Source organism: Nipponia nippon, unplaced genomic scaffold (genome assembly GCF_047370975.1).
Source record: "Nipponia nippon isolate SJK-2023a ecotype South Korea unplaced genomic scaffold, ASM4737097v1 scaffold_44, whole genome shotgun sequence".
NCBI lineage: Eukaryota > Metazoa > Chordata > Aves > Pelecaniformes > Threskiornithidae > Nipponia > Nipponia nippon.
In genome coordinates this window covers 1,173,921-1,191,092 of record NW_028262363.1, presented here as the reverse complement: position 1 = coordinate 1,191,092, position 17,172 = coordinate 1,173,921, and the positions used below count along the sequence as shown (strand labels likewise).

Here is a 17,172-nt window from a genome sequence, read left to right as displayed (position 1 = left end):
GTAATATATCTCTGCAGATGCCGACCCAGCTGCAGGAGGAGCCAATCAAAGCAGCAGCACCTTTTGAGACATTATCGGGAGCTATCTCCCCTCCGACACAGCCCAGCCCTCCAATGAACTTCTCCAGCGCCGTTCATGACCATATATGAAGGACATATATGTCCCGCTGCCGGTGTCATGGTCACTGCGGCAGGGAATCGTCATGGGAGAAGCTGAGCAGGGAGGGGAAATGAGTCCGTCACCCCTTGCACCCTGCTGTGGGGACTGGGAGCACTGAGCATCTTCTACGGTGGGCTCATCCAAGAGGCCAAGAGACAAGTGTCCAGCTCCACCATGAGATGCGGGAACCACAGAGCTGGGACTGCACCAGGGTCTGTGTCAGGATGGGAAGGAAACAGCCCCTGCCCCTGCTACAGACCCCACTGTGCTGGGAGCAGCGGCTGGGCAAGGGCCTTGGGCAGGGGAAGAGCTCCATCCCAGGAGGGCTGGCTCGCCCGTCCCTCCCTGCACAGCCCCACCCTGGGTCCCTCGCAGGAGCCAGAGCTGGGCCATGGCCTTGCCCTGGCAGCAGACCTGCAGCCCAGAGGCTCAGGCAGGCCCCTGACTCTCAGCCTGTCATCGAGCGGCCGTTCTTCCCCACAGGCGGATCGGGAGCTGGAGCCTGCAGGTGCACAAACCACAGCCCACGGGGCCTCGCAGCGCTCGCCGCGCTCCCCCCGCAGCGCAGCGCCCGGGCAGGAAGTCTGTGGTTTCCTCCTGGCACCGTGCCCAGGCACATCCCTGCGGTGCCCCCGAGCCACCCCCAGCCCGACTGCTCCAGCCAGGGCTGCAGGGGCTGCTCCTTCGGCCTCGCAGACACGGGGCCGGGCAGCTCCCGGCCCCCGGCATGCCCCGCTGATGCACACGGCCGCTCTGCACCGAGCCCCACGGCCACGCGGTGCCATCGGTGACGGGACTTCAGACCCTCCTCCTGCCACAGCTGGGTGCTTCTGAGTTATAGGGACGGTGACCTCACACCCTCCTACAGCCACCACTGGGTGCTCAGCAGTTATAGGGACGGTGACCTCACACCCTCCTGCTGCCATCGCTGTCTGCTCAAGAGTTACACTGTCACACGGGTGCGGGTGCTGTGCACGGGCTTCTGCTGATGATGGTTCTTCCAAAAAGCCATGTTTGGGTGGGGTCCAAATATTATTTTTGGTGACATCAGAAGCACCCACGCAAGCCCTATGCCTGCTCTTGGCCTATAGCTGATCCAATACTGGTGAAATCACAAGCTCGTACACAAGCCATGTGCATGCTCCTGGCCTATCCGTCCCTCGGCCACAGGTGATGTCATAACATCTAAACCTGCCACGTGCCTGCTTCTGGCCTGTCAGGTGTTCTGACACAAGTGACCAAACATCTACACAAACAGCTACACAAGCCATTGTTCTGCTCCTAACCTATCAGCTCCTCAGGCACCAGTGACACCACAGCAACCTACACCACCTGTGGCCCTGCTCCTGGCCTATCAGCTACCAGGGCAGCAGTGACTTCACAAACACTTGCACAACCCAGGGGCCTCTTCCTGGCCCATCAGCTCATCGGTCACAAATGACCTTGCAAACACCTACACAAGACAGGTGCCTATGCCTGGCCTACCAGCTTCTCAGGCACCTGTGACCTCAAAATATCCAACACAAGACATGTTTCTCCGGGCCTACCAGCTACTCAGGCACCACTGACATCACAAAGGCCTTCACATGCCATGTGCCAGCTCCTGGCCTATCATCTCCTCAGGCACCAGTGATGTCACCAGCACTTACACAATCCATAGGCCTGCTCCTGGCCTCCTAGCTCCTCAGGCAGGAGTGACCTCATAAGCACAGACTCAAGCCTGCTCCTGGCCTAGCAGCTACTCAGGCGGTAGAGACCTCACGACAAGATACGCATTCCATGGGTGCCCTCCTGGCCTGTTATCCAAGAGTGACCTCAGAAGTCACTATCCTGATCAGTACAGGCTGGGGAATGCAGGGATTGAGTGCAGCCCTGCCGAGAAGGACTTGGGGGTACTGATAGACGAAAAGGTAGATATGACCTGGCAATGTGCTCTCACAGCCCAGAAAGCCAACCGTATCCTGGGTTGCATCAAAAGAAGCATGGCCAGCAGGTCTGAAAGGGTTAAAAACCACAAGAGCAAAAAGGTGTTGCAAATACCTTAGTCACTTAATTAGCTGAGAAGACTCCCTGGTGTGATTTAAGGGTGTTGTGAATACCTTACAGTTTGATGTGATTTAGGGAGTAGCTAGAAGAACAGTTATAAGATAAGGGAGGCTCCGGGATAATCTCATTACAGACAACTTGGCCTTGGGTGAACAGATGCACGGAAGCATGAAGACAGGAAGAAACAGAGGAATGGCAACAACAGCCTTGAAGGACAACGTTTACATGATCCTAGGACTGAGTTTGCGCAGAAGCAAGGGTCAATCAGCGAGGACAGTGAAGAAGACTACAGGCCTTCATCTGAAGACCCCCAAAGACCACTTGAAGACCACCATGAGAGATGACTGCGCATGTGAATCGCATATTTACATATGCTAATAAGTTCCTGGAAATCTCATGTTTATGTAAACAAATTCCTGGAAATCCTATGAATATGTATGATTGTATAGTATGTATTTTCTAAAATTCATCAACTCGTTGGAGCACTTCTGGTGGAGAATCCCCAGTGCTGCCCAGCGCTGCCCAGCGCTGCAATAAAGGATACCTGCTTAATAGTAACGTCGTTGCTATTGAGTTTCATTTCAGGGCCTCTCTGAATGCTCCGTTTCTCCCTTGGGGAGATTCGGACGGTGAGGAGAAGCACCCGTGAATTTTTGTATCAGTTTTGGTGACCCAGATGGGATCGTCTCTGTTCGGCTACAGGACCCGTTGAGAACGGGATTCCCTAGGGTACCCCCGGAAAATTTCCGGAGGGACTCCTTGCCTCAATCGGATCACTGCGGGAGCAGACAAGGACCATCTTCGGAAAAAGGTATTCTTTCTTAAATTTGGTTTGGGACTAGTCATTTGTCGGAAACCCCTGTAAGCCATGAGTGGTTCACGCTTGGTGGAGTATACCAGGCTGCTAGCGCCTTAAAGGTACACCCTTGGGAGCACTTTGGTGCTCATTTGGGGGCACTTTGGTGCTCATTTGGGAGCACTTTGGTGCTCATTTGGTGGTTATTTGGACTTTTGCATTTGGGTATATTGGATCTTGGCTTTGGAACTCGGTTATTTGATTTTGGGATTGTGTTTGGCACGTTATAAGGACGAGTAGCTGCTCTGTGTTTGCTTTTAGGATTTTTGTTCATTGTATTGGTATGTGAGCGTTTTGTTGTCAAAAGTGTCTATACCGTCCTGTGCGTGTGGGAATGAGACGTACTCTTGGGACGAAGCGAGTGCGGAGTCCTGATCCGCGGTTTCCTTGTCCCGCGAGGGAAACGGCCGGAGACAGACGAAGCGAGAGAAAAAGGTTGTATGGATGTTAACCAGTGATTCTGTAACCCTCTAAGTGGTAAAGTGTGGACTGTGGAACTAAGTGTTAAGATGCTGCAGGAATACAGGAGAGAACTGGGACCAATAAAATGGGAGGGTTACAACAAAGTAAAGAGATACCAAAGAAAAGCCCCTTAGGTTGTATTTTATATCACTGGAAGGACGTAGGGGGTTCTCCTGGGGGACATGTGAATAAGAAAACTCTAATTGAGTATTGTAATCAGTGATGGCCATTGTATAAATTAGATGATGAAGAAAAGTGGCCTGTGAATGGGACTCTGAAGTACAATACCTTGCTGCAACTCCTGTTACTTTTAAGGAGGGAGGGAAAATGGGACGAAGTTATGTATGCAGATATGTTTTTCACCCTCCGAAATTACCTTGAGTGGGAGAGAGATTGCGGTTTTAATTTTGATCCCCAAGATCCCATGGTGTTGGCTTTGGAAAAGGAAAATCAGAAAGAGTTCGGGAAGTTGAAGCGATGTTGTTCAGCATGTAGTATTGGACAGAGGTGTTGGAAGGTGAAAGAGAAACCCAGAAAGGCGGAAGAAAAGTGCCTTTCCAGATGGATGATGTGGATAAGTGGAAGGATGAGTTACGGCGTACAGGGAGGACCCAAGTGGGGCTGCGAAAAGGCTTGAGTGGATTACTAAGAATTTGGACCCGGATTGGAAAGATGTGGATCTTTTATGCTAGATGCTAGGACTGAAACCGAGAAGCAGCTTGTATTAAAGGCAGCCCGAGCTCCTGTAGAAACACAGACTGAAGGACGAGTTTTACAGGGCACAGCTGAAGATCCTGTGCCCTCCAGGGACCCGGGTTGGGACCCTAATGATCCAGCTCAGTACCATTTGTTGCAACGATACCGAACCTGGATCAAATTTGGAATAGAACATGCGATCCCAAAGGCAGGTAACTGGTCGGCTCTGTATGCTGTCAAGCAGGGGCAGACTGAAACGCCCACGGAGCTTTTAGATCGCTTACGGGCTGCTGTGAGAAGATTTACTACTATGGAACCAGAGTCAGAAGCTGCCACACAGCAGCTGGTATCTCTGTTTCTGGGACAATCCACTAATGATATCGGAAAGAAACTTCAGAAACTTAGGGAACCAGATATAAGGAATTTAGAAAAGTTGCTGGAGGAAGCGTGGAGAGTATATCGGAATGGGGAGGGGGAGGACAGAAGGAAACTGGGAAAGGAGATAGTGGCTCCGTTAGCCACACTCTCTGTATTGAATCAAACCTTGTTACCTCTAAGTAAACAAAATGTTCATGTTGTGGGAGCAACTGGGCAGGTTGAAAAAGCTTTTTTCTTGAGACCATTACAATTTAGAATTGGGAAGAGTGTGGGGATTCACAAATTTCTCTACCTGCCTGAGGCTCCTAGACCATTACTGGGGAGAGACCTATTAGAACAACTAAATGCCGAAATAAAATTTAGAAATGGGGAAATTAATTTAAAATACCAGATGAAAATCACATTGAAATATTAAGTTTGGTTCTTACTGAACCCCAAATTAGAGAAGAAGAAATTACACAAGAAATAAAAGACCAGGTATACGCAGGAGCGTGGGCCTCAGGAATACCTGGAAAGGCTAAAAATGCTGAACTGGTTGTTGTTAAACTCAAAGAAGGGGCACAACCTGTTAAGATAAAGCAATACCCCTTGAAATTGGAAGATAGGTGAGGGGTAAAAAGTATTATAGAAGAGTTTATAAAATTTGGACTATTAATTGAATGCTCTTCAGAACAGAACACTCCCATTCTGCCTGTCAAAAGGCCTGACGGCAAAACTTATCAATTGGTGCAAGATTTGTGGGCAATAAATCAAATAGTTGAAGATTTGTATCCAGTAGTGGCAAACCCATATCCTCTGCTGACTGGTTTAAAGGAAACCTATGAATGGTTTACTGTATTAGGTTTCAAGGATGCATTCTTTTGCCTTACCTCGGCTCCAAAAAGCTGCAGTTTATTTCCCTTTGAATGGGAAAAAACCCTGATACAGGACGAAAAACCCAACTGACCTGGACAGTGTTACCCCAAGGATTTAAAAATAGCCCTACCAAAGACGAGAGCAGAGCAAACCACAGCCACAACACCCAAAGATCAAGTTTCGTCCGTAGAAGATGTTTAAGAAAAAATTTATAAGCCAGCTATCGCTGACTTTCAGAAAACCTACCTGTCCCTCCAAGACTTCTCCATCACCCTTGGGACCGTGCAGAGCCAGTTTGAGAAGGTGCTGGGAGACAAGGATCAGCTCCTGGAGGAGTTTAAAATCATGGAGGACAGCGAAAGGCCAAGGGGCGGAGAAGCTCACTGGATCGCGGGAGCGGTGGAGAGGATTGAAAACTCCCTGACCCTCTCGAAAGTGGTGAACGCTGCCAAGATGATCGATGCTCTGAGACAAGTGCTTCAGCTGAAGGGGGACTTCCAGACTCTCAGCGACCTGGCGAAATACGTACGTAGGAGATGCGTGGGCATCGTGTCGGGTGCTCTTGGGAAACGCAGGTAGACAAGTCGATATGTGGAAGGCCACAGGTGGCAGCTTCTGATTAAATCCCGTCAGGCTCCTCCTCAACAAGACTTGAGCGATGGACTGAAGGAATTACTTCCAGTTGCCTCTTCCTATGCATCATGGAGGCTGAATTCAAGAGCAGGCTTGGGTTTGAGGCCAAGATCTCATCTTGTTGGGGGAGGAGGAGACAGAACGGAGCTGCTTTCCTTCTCATCCCAACAGACGCCTACTGGGCTTTGTTTCTTTTTTTTTTTTTCCAGGAAGAGGAGGAATTCAAGAAGAAGCGACTCGACTTTATGACCCAAGACTTAATGAAGGTGCAAAAAAGTTTGAGTGACATTCCCCAGGGAGTCTTGGCCTTTTTGAGGGAACTTCTGGAATGTGCAAGGAAAGGTTTTACCTCCTGGATCAAGACCATAATAAAAGGTGGGCTGGAAGGAAGATACAGCAGCAGAGGGCGACCACTTAGTCCTTGTCGCTCCCCGCATACAACACAGCGCTACCTGAATCAGAGCAGAGAAATTCCTCAACTGTCTCTCTTCTTTTTCTTTTTTCTTCATTTTTTCCCCCCAGACAAGACGGAAATCCCTGTATTTGTGGAGCTGGCATCGATTTCCGCAGGTGAAAACGATACGGATATCGACAGAGTGAGTTCCTTCCGTGATGCCATGACTGCTTCTGCGCCCATCATATTAGACCTGAGTCCCACAGATGGATTCGACCGGTTCTCTGAAGCTCTGTCTTCCATCACTGGAGCCATCGCGAAAGACACTGAGCTTCCCAAGAAGCTGGTGAGTCTTCAAGTCCCACGTCCAAGAGTCGCTTGGACGCTTGCTGGGAGGCCACGTTGCTCACGTGTAGGGGTCTGATGCCATTTAAGATGGTTTCCCATCCTCGTGGGCCTGGCAGGACCTGGGCAAAGGCCGTGCTCTTTTTGGAGTGGAAGCCTGGTGGAACATCTCAAACGACCTTACAGATGCGTGTGGGCAACTGGAGGAGGCCCAGGAGGTGGGGGTGAATAGGAGGAAACGAGTTCTGGAGTCTACAAATTAGGATCACAGAATAGTTGAGGTTGGAAGGGACCTCTGGAGATCGTCTAGGCTAAATCCCCTGCTTAAAATGGGGTCAGGTGGGGCAGGTAGCTCACGGCCATGTCCGATTGGGTTTTGAGCATCTCCAAGGCTGGAAGACTCCAGAACCTCTTGCAGAACTGGATAGAAAAGCTTGTCTTCTGTTTAACAGGATCCCTTGTGGTTGTGCCCCAGGCTGTCACTGAGCCTTACGCTCTGCTCCCCACCAAAACCAGAGCAGAGAACAAGAGCTTCACCATGTGCTGACGCTCTGGGCTGTTAGGAAAGGCCCAGCTCCGGGGCTGCATCTCCTCAGAAGCCCTGGGAAACCCCATCCTCAGAAGAAATGGTCACAGAAACCCCACCTGCATCAGCTCTGGGGTGGGGGAGTGGTGCTCAGCGTCCTTCCAGCTGGTTACTGGGTTTCCCTTTGGTTCTGCTTTTGCAGAAAGATTCCTGTGACCACAGAGCGTGGATACAGCTGGTTCACGACTCCCACGGCTCGGTGAAGCGTTCTGCGATCTCTCAAGCCAGAAACATCAACAGGAATGGGATTTTTACCATCTCGGCACCTCCGAAATTCAAGGTAAAGGGTCTCCAAGACTGTTTCTTGTCCGGTTCTATTTTTTAATGTCATTGGGAGAAAAGATCTTTCTTGAAATCAACCTCCGATGAGCATGCCAGGTTGCCAATAGATCTCCAGTTGGGTTTGCAACTAGTACCACCAATTTTCTCTTCAACCTTGAGTATTTTCAGTGGAAAACAGGCTTTTCTTTCCTCCAGAGGAGGTGGTACGCGACACGTAGCATCCCGATGTGCAGCATTTCAACTCAAAGCTCCGTAAAAGGCCACGTGGTGATGTTGGTTGTCTTCTCTGCTATCCAGGCTACGCTTGAGGACTGCGTCTCGTTGCGGCTGCTGAATGACGGCGAGGAGAGCACATCTCCAGCAGACCAGAAGGCCAAGTCATACAGTTTGTCGCAGCTCACGGAGCTCCAGAACAAGCTTATGCTGATCGCCACCAAGGTTGAGCAGGGCAGAGAGGAGGCAAACCGTTTCTTGGAGGTAAGTCACAGCGCAGCCCGAAAAACGGCGGCCGTTGGGCTTGGGATTTTGCTGGAATTATTTTCGGGAGACTCATCCATGACTTGCAGTTCTGGCCTTTTGGGAGCAGAGGTGTTGCTGTAGGATGACGCCCACTTCCCAAGCTACAGGAGTGGGATTTGCTTGCCTAAGCCTTGCTCTTCACTTGTGGTGCCCACCAGCCCTCCCAAGACCTTTCATACTTCACCGTGGAGGGACACTGTTGTCCCTTGTCCTGTCACTACAAGCCTGGGTGAAAGGTCTCTCTCCATCTTTCTCATAAGCCCCCTTCATGCATAGAACGGGCGCACGAAGGTCTCCCCAGAGCCTCTCCAGCTGAACAACCCCAACTCTCTCAGCCTTTCTTCACAGCAGAGCTGGTCCAGCCCTCTGACCATCCTGGTGTCCCTCTTCTGGACCCGCTCTAACAGCTCCATGTCTTTCTTAGAATCGTGGAATCGTTTAGGTTGGAAAAGACCTTGAAGATCATCGAGTCCAGCCATTAACCCAGCGCTGCCAGGTCCACCACTAAGCCATGGCCCCCAGCACCACATCTCCCCGGCTTTTAGATACCCCAGGGATGGGGACTCAGCCCCTGCCCTGGGCAGCCTGGGCCAGGGCCTGACAGCCCTTTCGGGGAAGAAGTTTTTCCTAATATCCAACCCAAAGCTGCCCTGGCGCAGCTTGAGGCCGTTCCCTCTCGTCCCATCGCTTGTTACTGGGGAGAAGAGCCCGACCCCCCTGGCTCCAGCCTCCTTTCAGGCGGTTGCAGAGAGCGATGAGGGCTCCCCTCAGCCTCCTCTTCTCCAGGCTGAGCCCCCCCAGCTCCCCCAGCCGCTCCTCCCCAGCCTTGGGCTCCAGCCCCTGCTCCAGCCTCGCTGCCCTGCTCTGGCCACGCTCCAGCCCCTCCATGGCCGCCTTGGGGTGAGGGGCCCAGCGCCGAGCACAGCATTCGAGGGGCGGCCTCCCCAGTGCCCAGCACAGGGGGACGATCCCTGCCCTATTCCTGCTGGCCACACTGTTCCTGATACAAGCCAGGATGCCACTGGCCCTCTTGGCCACCTGGGCACGCTGCTGGCTCATATTCTTGTGCTGAAGTCCTCAGAGCTGGGTGCAGTGCTCCAGGTGGGGTCTTACCAGAGCGGAGCAGAGTCCAATGGACTTAAGTATATTCAGGTTCCCCAGGTGGCCCTGTACCTGATCTCCTACAATGGGAGGGACTCCAGCCTCTGCCGTGAGGTTCAGGGACTTGAGAGATGTGGGAAGAGCGATTACCATTGAAAACGGAGGCAAAAAATGGAATAGCTCAGTCTTCTCCATGTCAGAGCGCTCCTGTCTTATTTACCAGGGCCGTACATTTTCTTTCATCTTCTTTTTCTGGCCCACGTACCCGTAGAAGCCCTTCTTATTCTTCACGTCCCTTGCCAAACTCTACTAATTCCTGAAGCAACTGAAACCTTGCTCTCCTAAAATTCAGGGTCCCGACTCTACTCTTCGCCTGGCCCATATCCCTCGAGAGCATGAATCCCACCAGGGCATGATCTCTGCTGCTCAAAACTCCAGCCCCCTCCCCTGTTAAGTCCAGTTTAAAGCTCTCCTTAAGTCTGGACAGCTTCTTGGTGAAGACCTTCTTGCCCCAGTTGGTCAGGTGAATCCCATCATTCCCCAACAGACCCAGCTTCTCAAAGGTAGACCCAGCTTCTCAAGGGTAGATCTGTCTTCTCAAAGGTAGACCCGGCTTCTCAAAGATAGACCTGGCATCTCAAAGGCAGACCCAGCTTCTCAAGGGTAGACTGGACTTCTCAAGGGTAGACCGGGCTTCTCAAAGGTAGACCCAGCTTCTCAAGGCTAAATCTGTCTTCTCAAAGGTAGACCTGGCTTCTCAAGGATAGATCCAGCTTCTCAAAGGTAGACTGGACTTCTCAAGGGTAGACTGGATTTCTCAAGAGTAGACCCGGCTTCTCAAGGGTACACCCAGCTTCTCAAAGGTAGTCTTGGCTTCTCAAGGGTAGACCGGGCTTCTCAAGGGTAGACCGGGCTTCTCAAGGGTAGACCGGGCTTCTCAAGGGTAGACCGAGCTTCTCAAGGGTAGACCGGGCTTCTCAAGGCTAAATCTGTCTTCTCAAAGGTAGACCTGGCTTCTCAAGGGTAGATCCAGCTTCTCAAGGGTAGACCCCTCTTCTCAAAGGTAGATCCATGATCGTAGAAGCCCAAACCTTGAGCATGGCACCGGCCACGCAGCCAGATGCTCCAATCCCTTCGTCATCTTCCCTGGACTCTCTCCATCACGTCCATGTCTCGCTTGTACTGGGGAGCCCACAACTGAGCTCTACGGATCTCAGGAGGAAAGCGTGACCCGAGGGGTGTTTGGAAGCTGTTGAGAGCACGCTGCAGTACGTGAGCTGGTTCCCTGTTGTCTCTTTGGCTCGTTACAGATATTGGAAAGAGTCGAAACAGTTGGAAAGTTGTACCTGAAGCTTCTCAGCGTCGGCAACATCCTCTTCATCAACTGGAAGGCCGACATCTACTGCAACCCCCAGCAACGTGTGAAAGTCTACACGGAGTTTGGGATCGCTGGGATCCTTGTTCAGAGCACAAGACCCCTCCTGGAGGAGCTGGACAGCCTCTCTAAAGCGATGGAGCGTTGCTTGGCAGAGTGGAAGAAGTACCTGGAGACCCAAAGGCACACCTACCCTCATCTCAACCTGTTCACTGCACACCAGCTCTTCTACTTATGCAGCCAGCTGGCCAGAGTCCAGAAGGGCATCACAGAGCCGCAGGTGCTCATCATGCTTTCCGTCATCAAGCATGACATCAAAGAAGAAGATATCAAAAAAGCCCTGGGGGACGCGCTGATGACTCCTATGGACTCCGTGAATACGGCGGCGGCAGCAGACGAGGAATCGGTTACCTGGAACGACTACATCATTCATTTTCCCCAGTTCATCAAAAGCTTGGCCGAATCGGGCTACGATGAGTCGGTGGCAAAGGCCGCCTTGCAGAGCTGCCTGTCCAGCTCACCCATCACGGAGCAGATGCTCATGGATTTCGCCTTCGAGCAGGGCGACGACAAGGAGTTGGTTGAAGAGCTCAGCAAGTTGTACGAGGAGACGAGAGAAAGCTTCCTGCAGAAGAGACGGAAATTTAAAACCACGAACAGAGATGTTGACCAGGTTTCCTTCAGCACCCTGGCGCACGATGAGTTGGCCGCCTCCTTCGAGAGTCTGCCGTCTATTTACGACAAGGTGAATCTGCTCTGGGATGCCTACTGTAAGAAATTCGCTGGCCTGGTGTCCGATAAATACATAGGCTTGGATGTTTTTGGGGAAACGCTGAAGCACTTGGCCGCTCTAGAAAGCACGCGCGTTGAGAGAAGTTTACCCGTAGGTTTTGAAGCGGGGAAACCTCTTCTGGTCATGTGTAAGGAAGAGGAAATGTTACCCAACGTGTTATTCGTCTACCGGCACACTGAGACGGCACCTCTCCCGTCGTACGACGAGGTCCTGGTGTGTACGCCCGACACGGAGGAGGAGGAGGTGGAGCTGCTTGTCAGGAGAGCTCTTTCCCCAGCTTCCCAAGACCAGAAGATCTATTGTTTGCTGGGTGCTGATAAATTAGTTTATAAAGTTTCCAAACAACTCGAGTCCCACTTCTTCCGCCTGGTGCAATCTTCCAGCACCCCCAACTACAGATTCATCATCTTCTGCAATGCCAAAGCTCACAACTCCTATGTTATCACGGCCTTTGATGCCTACAAGGTGACGTTCCCCTGCTACTCCAAGACAGAAATCCAGACCTACCTGAAGATGCATCTCCAAGTGCCGAGCGGGACAGCCCCCGTCGCTCAAGCCTTCAAAGAGCCCCATCAGCAGAACGTGAAGTTCGTCTTTTCGGAGCGAGCGGGAATGGGTAAGTGTTTTGGGGAGTCGTATTCTGAGCTGTACCTCAAACCAAGGAGGCAAGGTGGCACACCGGGCTTTTGGGGAGAGATTTCCTTGGTTTGGGTCGCATGCAAGTGTGGAAGAGTAGATGATTGATGCCCATCTCATCTGCTCCTTAGGGAAGTCTCTCTTTGTGGACACCACCGTCAGAAAGGTCCGTGCCCAGCTGGGTGGCACACTACCCCTTCACAAAACCATTAGGCTGATGGAGTCGGACATCGATTTCCAGTTCTTTGTGGAGGAGCTCCTCTCCATCAAGGAATCCTCGACCGAAATTCAGCCCTGCATCTTCCACATCGATGTGTCTCCAGTGGTGAGTGCTTCAAGTGGACAAGAAGAGGTGGTGAAACACAGAAGACCCAGGGAGGGAGAGAAGGAGGTGGAAACTCAAACCCAGCCCAAGCAGAGCAGCGATTTTAATTTGGTTAATTTGGGGTTTTTTTGCCCTGCCAGGTATCGAAGGGTCTCTACCGGCTGCTGATTGACCTGTGCATCCTGCGGCACATCCAGAGTCCCGACGGCTTGGTCTGGAAGTGCCAACCCTCTCATCTTTACTTGATTGAATACCTGGCAAAAGGGAGAGGCGTTAGCAGTACGAAGAAGCGAGAGGTATTTTGGGGGTCTGCGCTTGGGTGGAGGAACCGTTAAGGCTGAGCGTAGTCAATCTGCTAAGCTCTGATCTCCGCCGGAGCGATGCACAATTTAGGGTCTGCCTCTCCCGTGGGTCAACATCTCACCTACATAGAAGCAACCAGGCCAAACGTGTCTCTCCTCAAAGTGAAACACCAGGCCCTGCACTGAGTTTTGGTGGAAAAGGGGAGTTTTTTTCATCCCAGTTTTGCTGTAACTGGAACCTCACGCATGTTTTTAAAGCCAATTTGCAGCTCAGCCCTGCTTTAGAGTTCCTGAAGGCGTGAAATGCACCCCAGATTCACCAGCGGTTGATCATCCATCTGTGGTTCCTCACCACACCTTGAATATTGGCTGAGTTCAGGTCCCTCCATCTCCAAAAGGATTTGGTGGAACAGGAGAAAGCGTAGGAGAAGGTAACAAGATCACCCAACCCAAGACAGGACGCCGGGCAAGACAGACTTTAATGGTTATAGGGATTTCAATCCACAGGAAGGCTTGGAGACATCTTGGCGTTTCTCCCTTTTTTCCCAGCTTGCTGAACCATTTGTGACCAGGGGGAAATAAAAAAAGGGGGGTTGGTGATGTAGGGAAATGCGGGAGGTTGGAGAATGCTCCTCACGGTGATTTGTGTCCTCTCGCTTTTAGATGTCCATTGAAATGGAAGAAGAATTTCTGGATCTTTTTCCTACCGTGGAGTGTGTATCGCCGCTGCGGGTGCTCGACTTGCTGGAAGATCCCAGCTCTGTCCCTCCTGCGGAACTGAGGGAGGAATGGTTTGACCGGGACAAGCTAAAAAGTGAAGTTTTCCAAAGGTCCTACCAATACCTCAGCAGATATGAACGGAAGGAAAACCTTGACGGTTTCACTTTTGTCCCTAGCAAGATCGAAGGGACAGAGAGAGAATGCCTGGCGTGCTTGATGGAGTTCTGCGGGAGAAGCAACCCCTCCTGGACCGAGCTCAGCAACTTCACGCACTTCTTGAACTTCCAGCTACAAAAGTGCGAGAAATCGGTCTTCTGCAGTGAGGTGGTTGGAGATCAGTTCCGCGGCTTCAAAACATTCGTCATCAAGTTCATGATCGCCATGTCCAAGGACTTTGCCATGCCTTCCCTCAACATGTCCGATGAAAGCGTGCCGAGCGAGGAGTCGAAGGAGATGGACAGTGTTTTGAGAGAGTACCAGCTCAGACGCAAGTGGGAGCAGGAGTCTCACCCCTATATTGTCTTCCACGCTGAGGATGGTTCCATGGAGTTCTTGGGTTTCCACATCAACCAGAACTTCGACGCGATCGATGCTTATTCCCAGGCTGTTTTGGAGAAGGCGGTTATGAGCAGGAATTTATACAGGACCTTGCTGCTCCAAGATGTTCCTTTCAATAAGAAATTTGAAACCTTATCCAGAACCGAGCAGTTGGAGGCCCTCTGCAGAGTCTTCGGTGTGGAATGCCAAGATCCAGATGCTTCGTACCAGCTGACTCTGGACAACACCATAAAGATGTTGGCTATTCACCTGCGGTTCCAGTGCGGGATCCCTGTGATCGTCATGGGTGAAACCGGTTGCGGGAAGACGAAGCTGGTGCAGTTCATGTGCAGCCTGCAAAGGGCAGGCAGGGAATGTCAGAATATGATGCTGGTGCGTGTTCACGGCGGCACCACCTCCAAGACCATCCAGGAGAAGGTAAGGCAGGCCGTAGAGCTGGCACGCGCCAACGAAGAAGAGCACGACATAGACACGGTGCTCTTCTTCGACGAAGCCAACACCTCAGAGGCCATCTTTGCGATCAAAGAAGTGCTGTGTGACCACAGCGTCAACGGACAGCGGATTTCCACCAACCGCTTAAAAGTGGTGGCCGCTTGCAACCCTTACAAAAGGCACACCAAGGACACCATCGAGAAACTGGAGAAAGCTGGCCTGGGCTACCGCGTCCGGAGCGAAGACACCCCGGAGAAGCTGGGTTACATTCCTTTGCGGCAGTTGGTGTACCGGGTGCAGCCCCTTCCTCCCAGTTTATTGCCTCTGGTCTGGGATTTTGGGGAGCTGAATGAGAAGACGCAAAGCCTGTACATCAAGGAGATCGTGAAGTCCACTGTGGGGAGCAAGATCCCCGCGGGAAACCTGGATGTCTTCACCAACGTCATTTCAGCCTCCCAGAAGTTCCTGAGAGAGAGGAAGGACGAATGCAGAGTCGCCAGCCTCCGGGATATAGACCGCTGCATGAAAATAGTGCTCTGGTTTTACAACTTGAGAGACCTGCTTTTCCGCAAGGTTGATGAGAAGAGGAAGCGTCAGGAGGAAGAGGAACCGACCTTAAACGATGAGCAAAGGGCTTTGGTCCTCTCGGTAGGGGTCTGCTATTACCTGTCTCTGGAGAGCCGCCACGAGTACCTGGAGGAGGTTGCAAGATGCTTCTCGGTCCCTGCGTCCTGGCTACAGCAAGAGATTGAGTTGTGCCAAGAGGTGGTCCTTGATAACCTCTCCATTGGTAAGGCGATAGCCTGCAACAACGCTCTGATGGAGAACATCTTCATGATGGTTGTCTGCATGGACCTCCGGGTGCCGCTCTTTCTGGTTGGGAAGCCGGGAAGTTCTAAATCCCTATCCAAAACCATCGCTGTGAATGCCATGAAAGGCGCGTTGTCCGAAAGGCCGTTGTTCAAAAAATTCAAAGAGGTCCAGCTGGTCTCCTTCCAGTGCAGCCCCCATTCAAAACCAGAAGGCATCATCTCCACTTTCCGACAATGCGCCCAGTTCCAGAAGGGCAAGAACCTGAACGAGTTTGCATCCGTGGTCCTGCTGGATGAGATCGGTCTCGCAGAAGACTCGCCCGATATGCCGTTGAAGACGCTGCATCCTCTTCTGGAGGATGGATGCGTTGATGACAAGAATCCGGAGGCTTACAAGAAAGTTGGCTTTGTGGGCATCTCCAACTGGGCCTTGGACCCTGCCAAAATGAACAGGGGCCTCCTCATCCTTCGGACTGAACCTAGCAAGGAAGATCTGGTGAAGACCGCCGAAGGCATCTGTGCCGGCCAACCTCACGCTGAAAGAATCAAGCATTTGTTCCCCGTTCTGGCAAACTTCTACTGCAACGTGTTGAAAACACAGAAAACGGAGTTCTTTGGGCTTCGCGACTTCTACAGCTTGATCAAAATGATTGTGTCCTACACGCAGGACACGAAGCACTGTTCTCAAGAGGAGCTCCTCGTAAAGGCCATTCAGAGAAACTTTGGAGGCTCCAGAGACATCTGTCCTCTGGAAATCTTCCGTAACTGCACCAGCGAGGTGCGTCTTCCCTATGACATGGCAACCAGCTGCATCCGTCTGCTGGAGGAAAACATGGGCAAACAGCAAGCGGGATTCATATCTCGTTACCTCCTGCTGCTGACGACCAACAACGCCGCCTTTCAGATCATCCAGATGCTGCGGCTTATAGACACCGGCAACTGTGACATCATCTTTGGCTCCGGTTTCCCACGGGACCAGGATTATTCCCAGGTGTGCCGCTCTGTGAACAGGGTGAAAATTTGCATGGAGATAGGCAGGCCCGTGGTCCTCCTCAACATACAGAACCTTTACGAGAGTCTTTACGATACCCTCAATCAGTGCTTCGTCACCCTGGGGGACAATTATTACGTCGACCTGGGCCTCGGCACTCATAGGGTGAAGAGCCGCGTGAAGGAGGAATTCCGGCTGATTGTTATAGAGGAGAAGAAAGTGGTCTACACGCAGTTCCCCACCCCGCTGCTGAGCCGTCTGGAGAAGCATTGCTTGGACATGAACACCATCCTCAGCTGGCAACAGAAAGACCTGAAGCGGGACCTGGAGAGATGGGCCAGTCGGTTCGTCCACATGGAGAACCCCGATTTGTGCAGGGACTGGTCCCACGAGCTGGGTCCCAAGGAACACGATGTCTTCATCGGCTTCAGTGACGACACCTCCGCCGCCATCGTGCTGGAGAGCTCCCAGCACATCCACTGCGGAGGCCACGATCCCTACGGAGAACAGGTCCTCTCCGCTGCCACGAGCAAACTGGTGGAGTGCGCCACTCCTGACTCCATCCTACGCCTGAAATACTCCACTCTGGAGGATGCTGAGCAGATCCAGGACCTGTATTTCATCGAGCAGAAGCACAACAGCCTGACCAGCCTCTTGCGTGAGACGATGAACCAGCAGAAGGGGAGCACCACCGGGCTGTGCTTGCAGGTACTTGTGCTTGGCTCTAGAGCACCCAAGGGTGCTGTTTGTTTCCCAAGCGAGCACGGTGGCTCCGTGATCTCGCCAGGACAACGATGGGCTTATGTCCACCCTCTTTGCCTCCGTGGTCATCTGCAGGCAGGGTAGACTGCCCTTCCTCGGGAGGCAGGTGGGATCTGCTCAGCTCTGGCTCAGGCTGAGATACTCAAGGCACCTT

The 17,172-nt window shown here is 52.0% G+C and overlaps 1 protein-coding gene across 1 annotated transcript in view; it reads left to right on the top strand.

The window, feature by feature from the left end:
* Window positions 1–4,413: 4,413 nt before the first annotated feature.
* Window positions 4,414–17,172, top strand: part of LOC148052811 (E3 ubiquitin-protein ligase rnf213-alpha-like) — a 32,223-nt gene continuing 19,464 nt past the window's right edge. Inside the window, exons 1-10 of the mRNA XM_087778542.1 lie at window positions 4,414–4,431; window positions 5,690–5,977; window positions 6,295–6,460; window positions 6,608–6,825; window positions 7,553–7,690; window positions 7,990–8,169; window positions 10,623–12,096; window positions 12,248–12,441; window positions 12,582–12,737; window positions 13,407–16,964. Of these exons, the coding sequence (XP_087634668.1) occupies window positions 4,414–4,431; window positions 5,690–5,977; window positions 6,295–6,460; window positions 6,608–6,825; window positions 7,553–7,690; window positions 7,990–8,169; window positions 10,623–12,096; window positions 12,248–12,441; window positions 12,582–12,737; window positions 13,407–16,964 (6,390 nt within the window). The remainder of the gene's footprint in view (window positions 4,432–5,689; window positions 5,978–6,294; window positions 6,461–6,607; window positions 6,826–7,552; window positions 7,691–7,989; window positions 8,170–10,622; window positions 12,097–12,247; window positions 12,442–12,581; window positions 12,738–13,406; window positions 16,965–17,172) is intronic.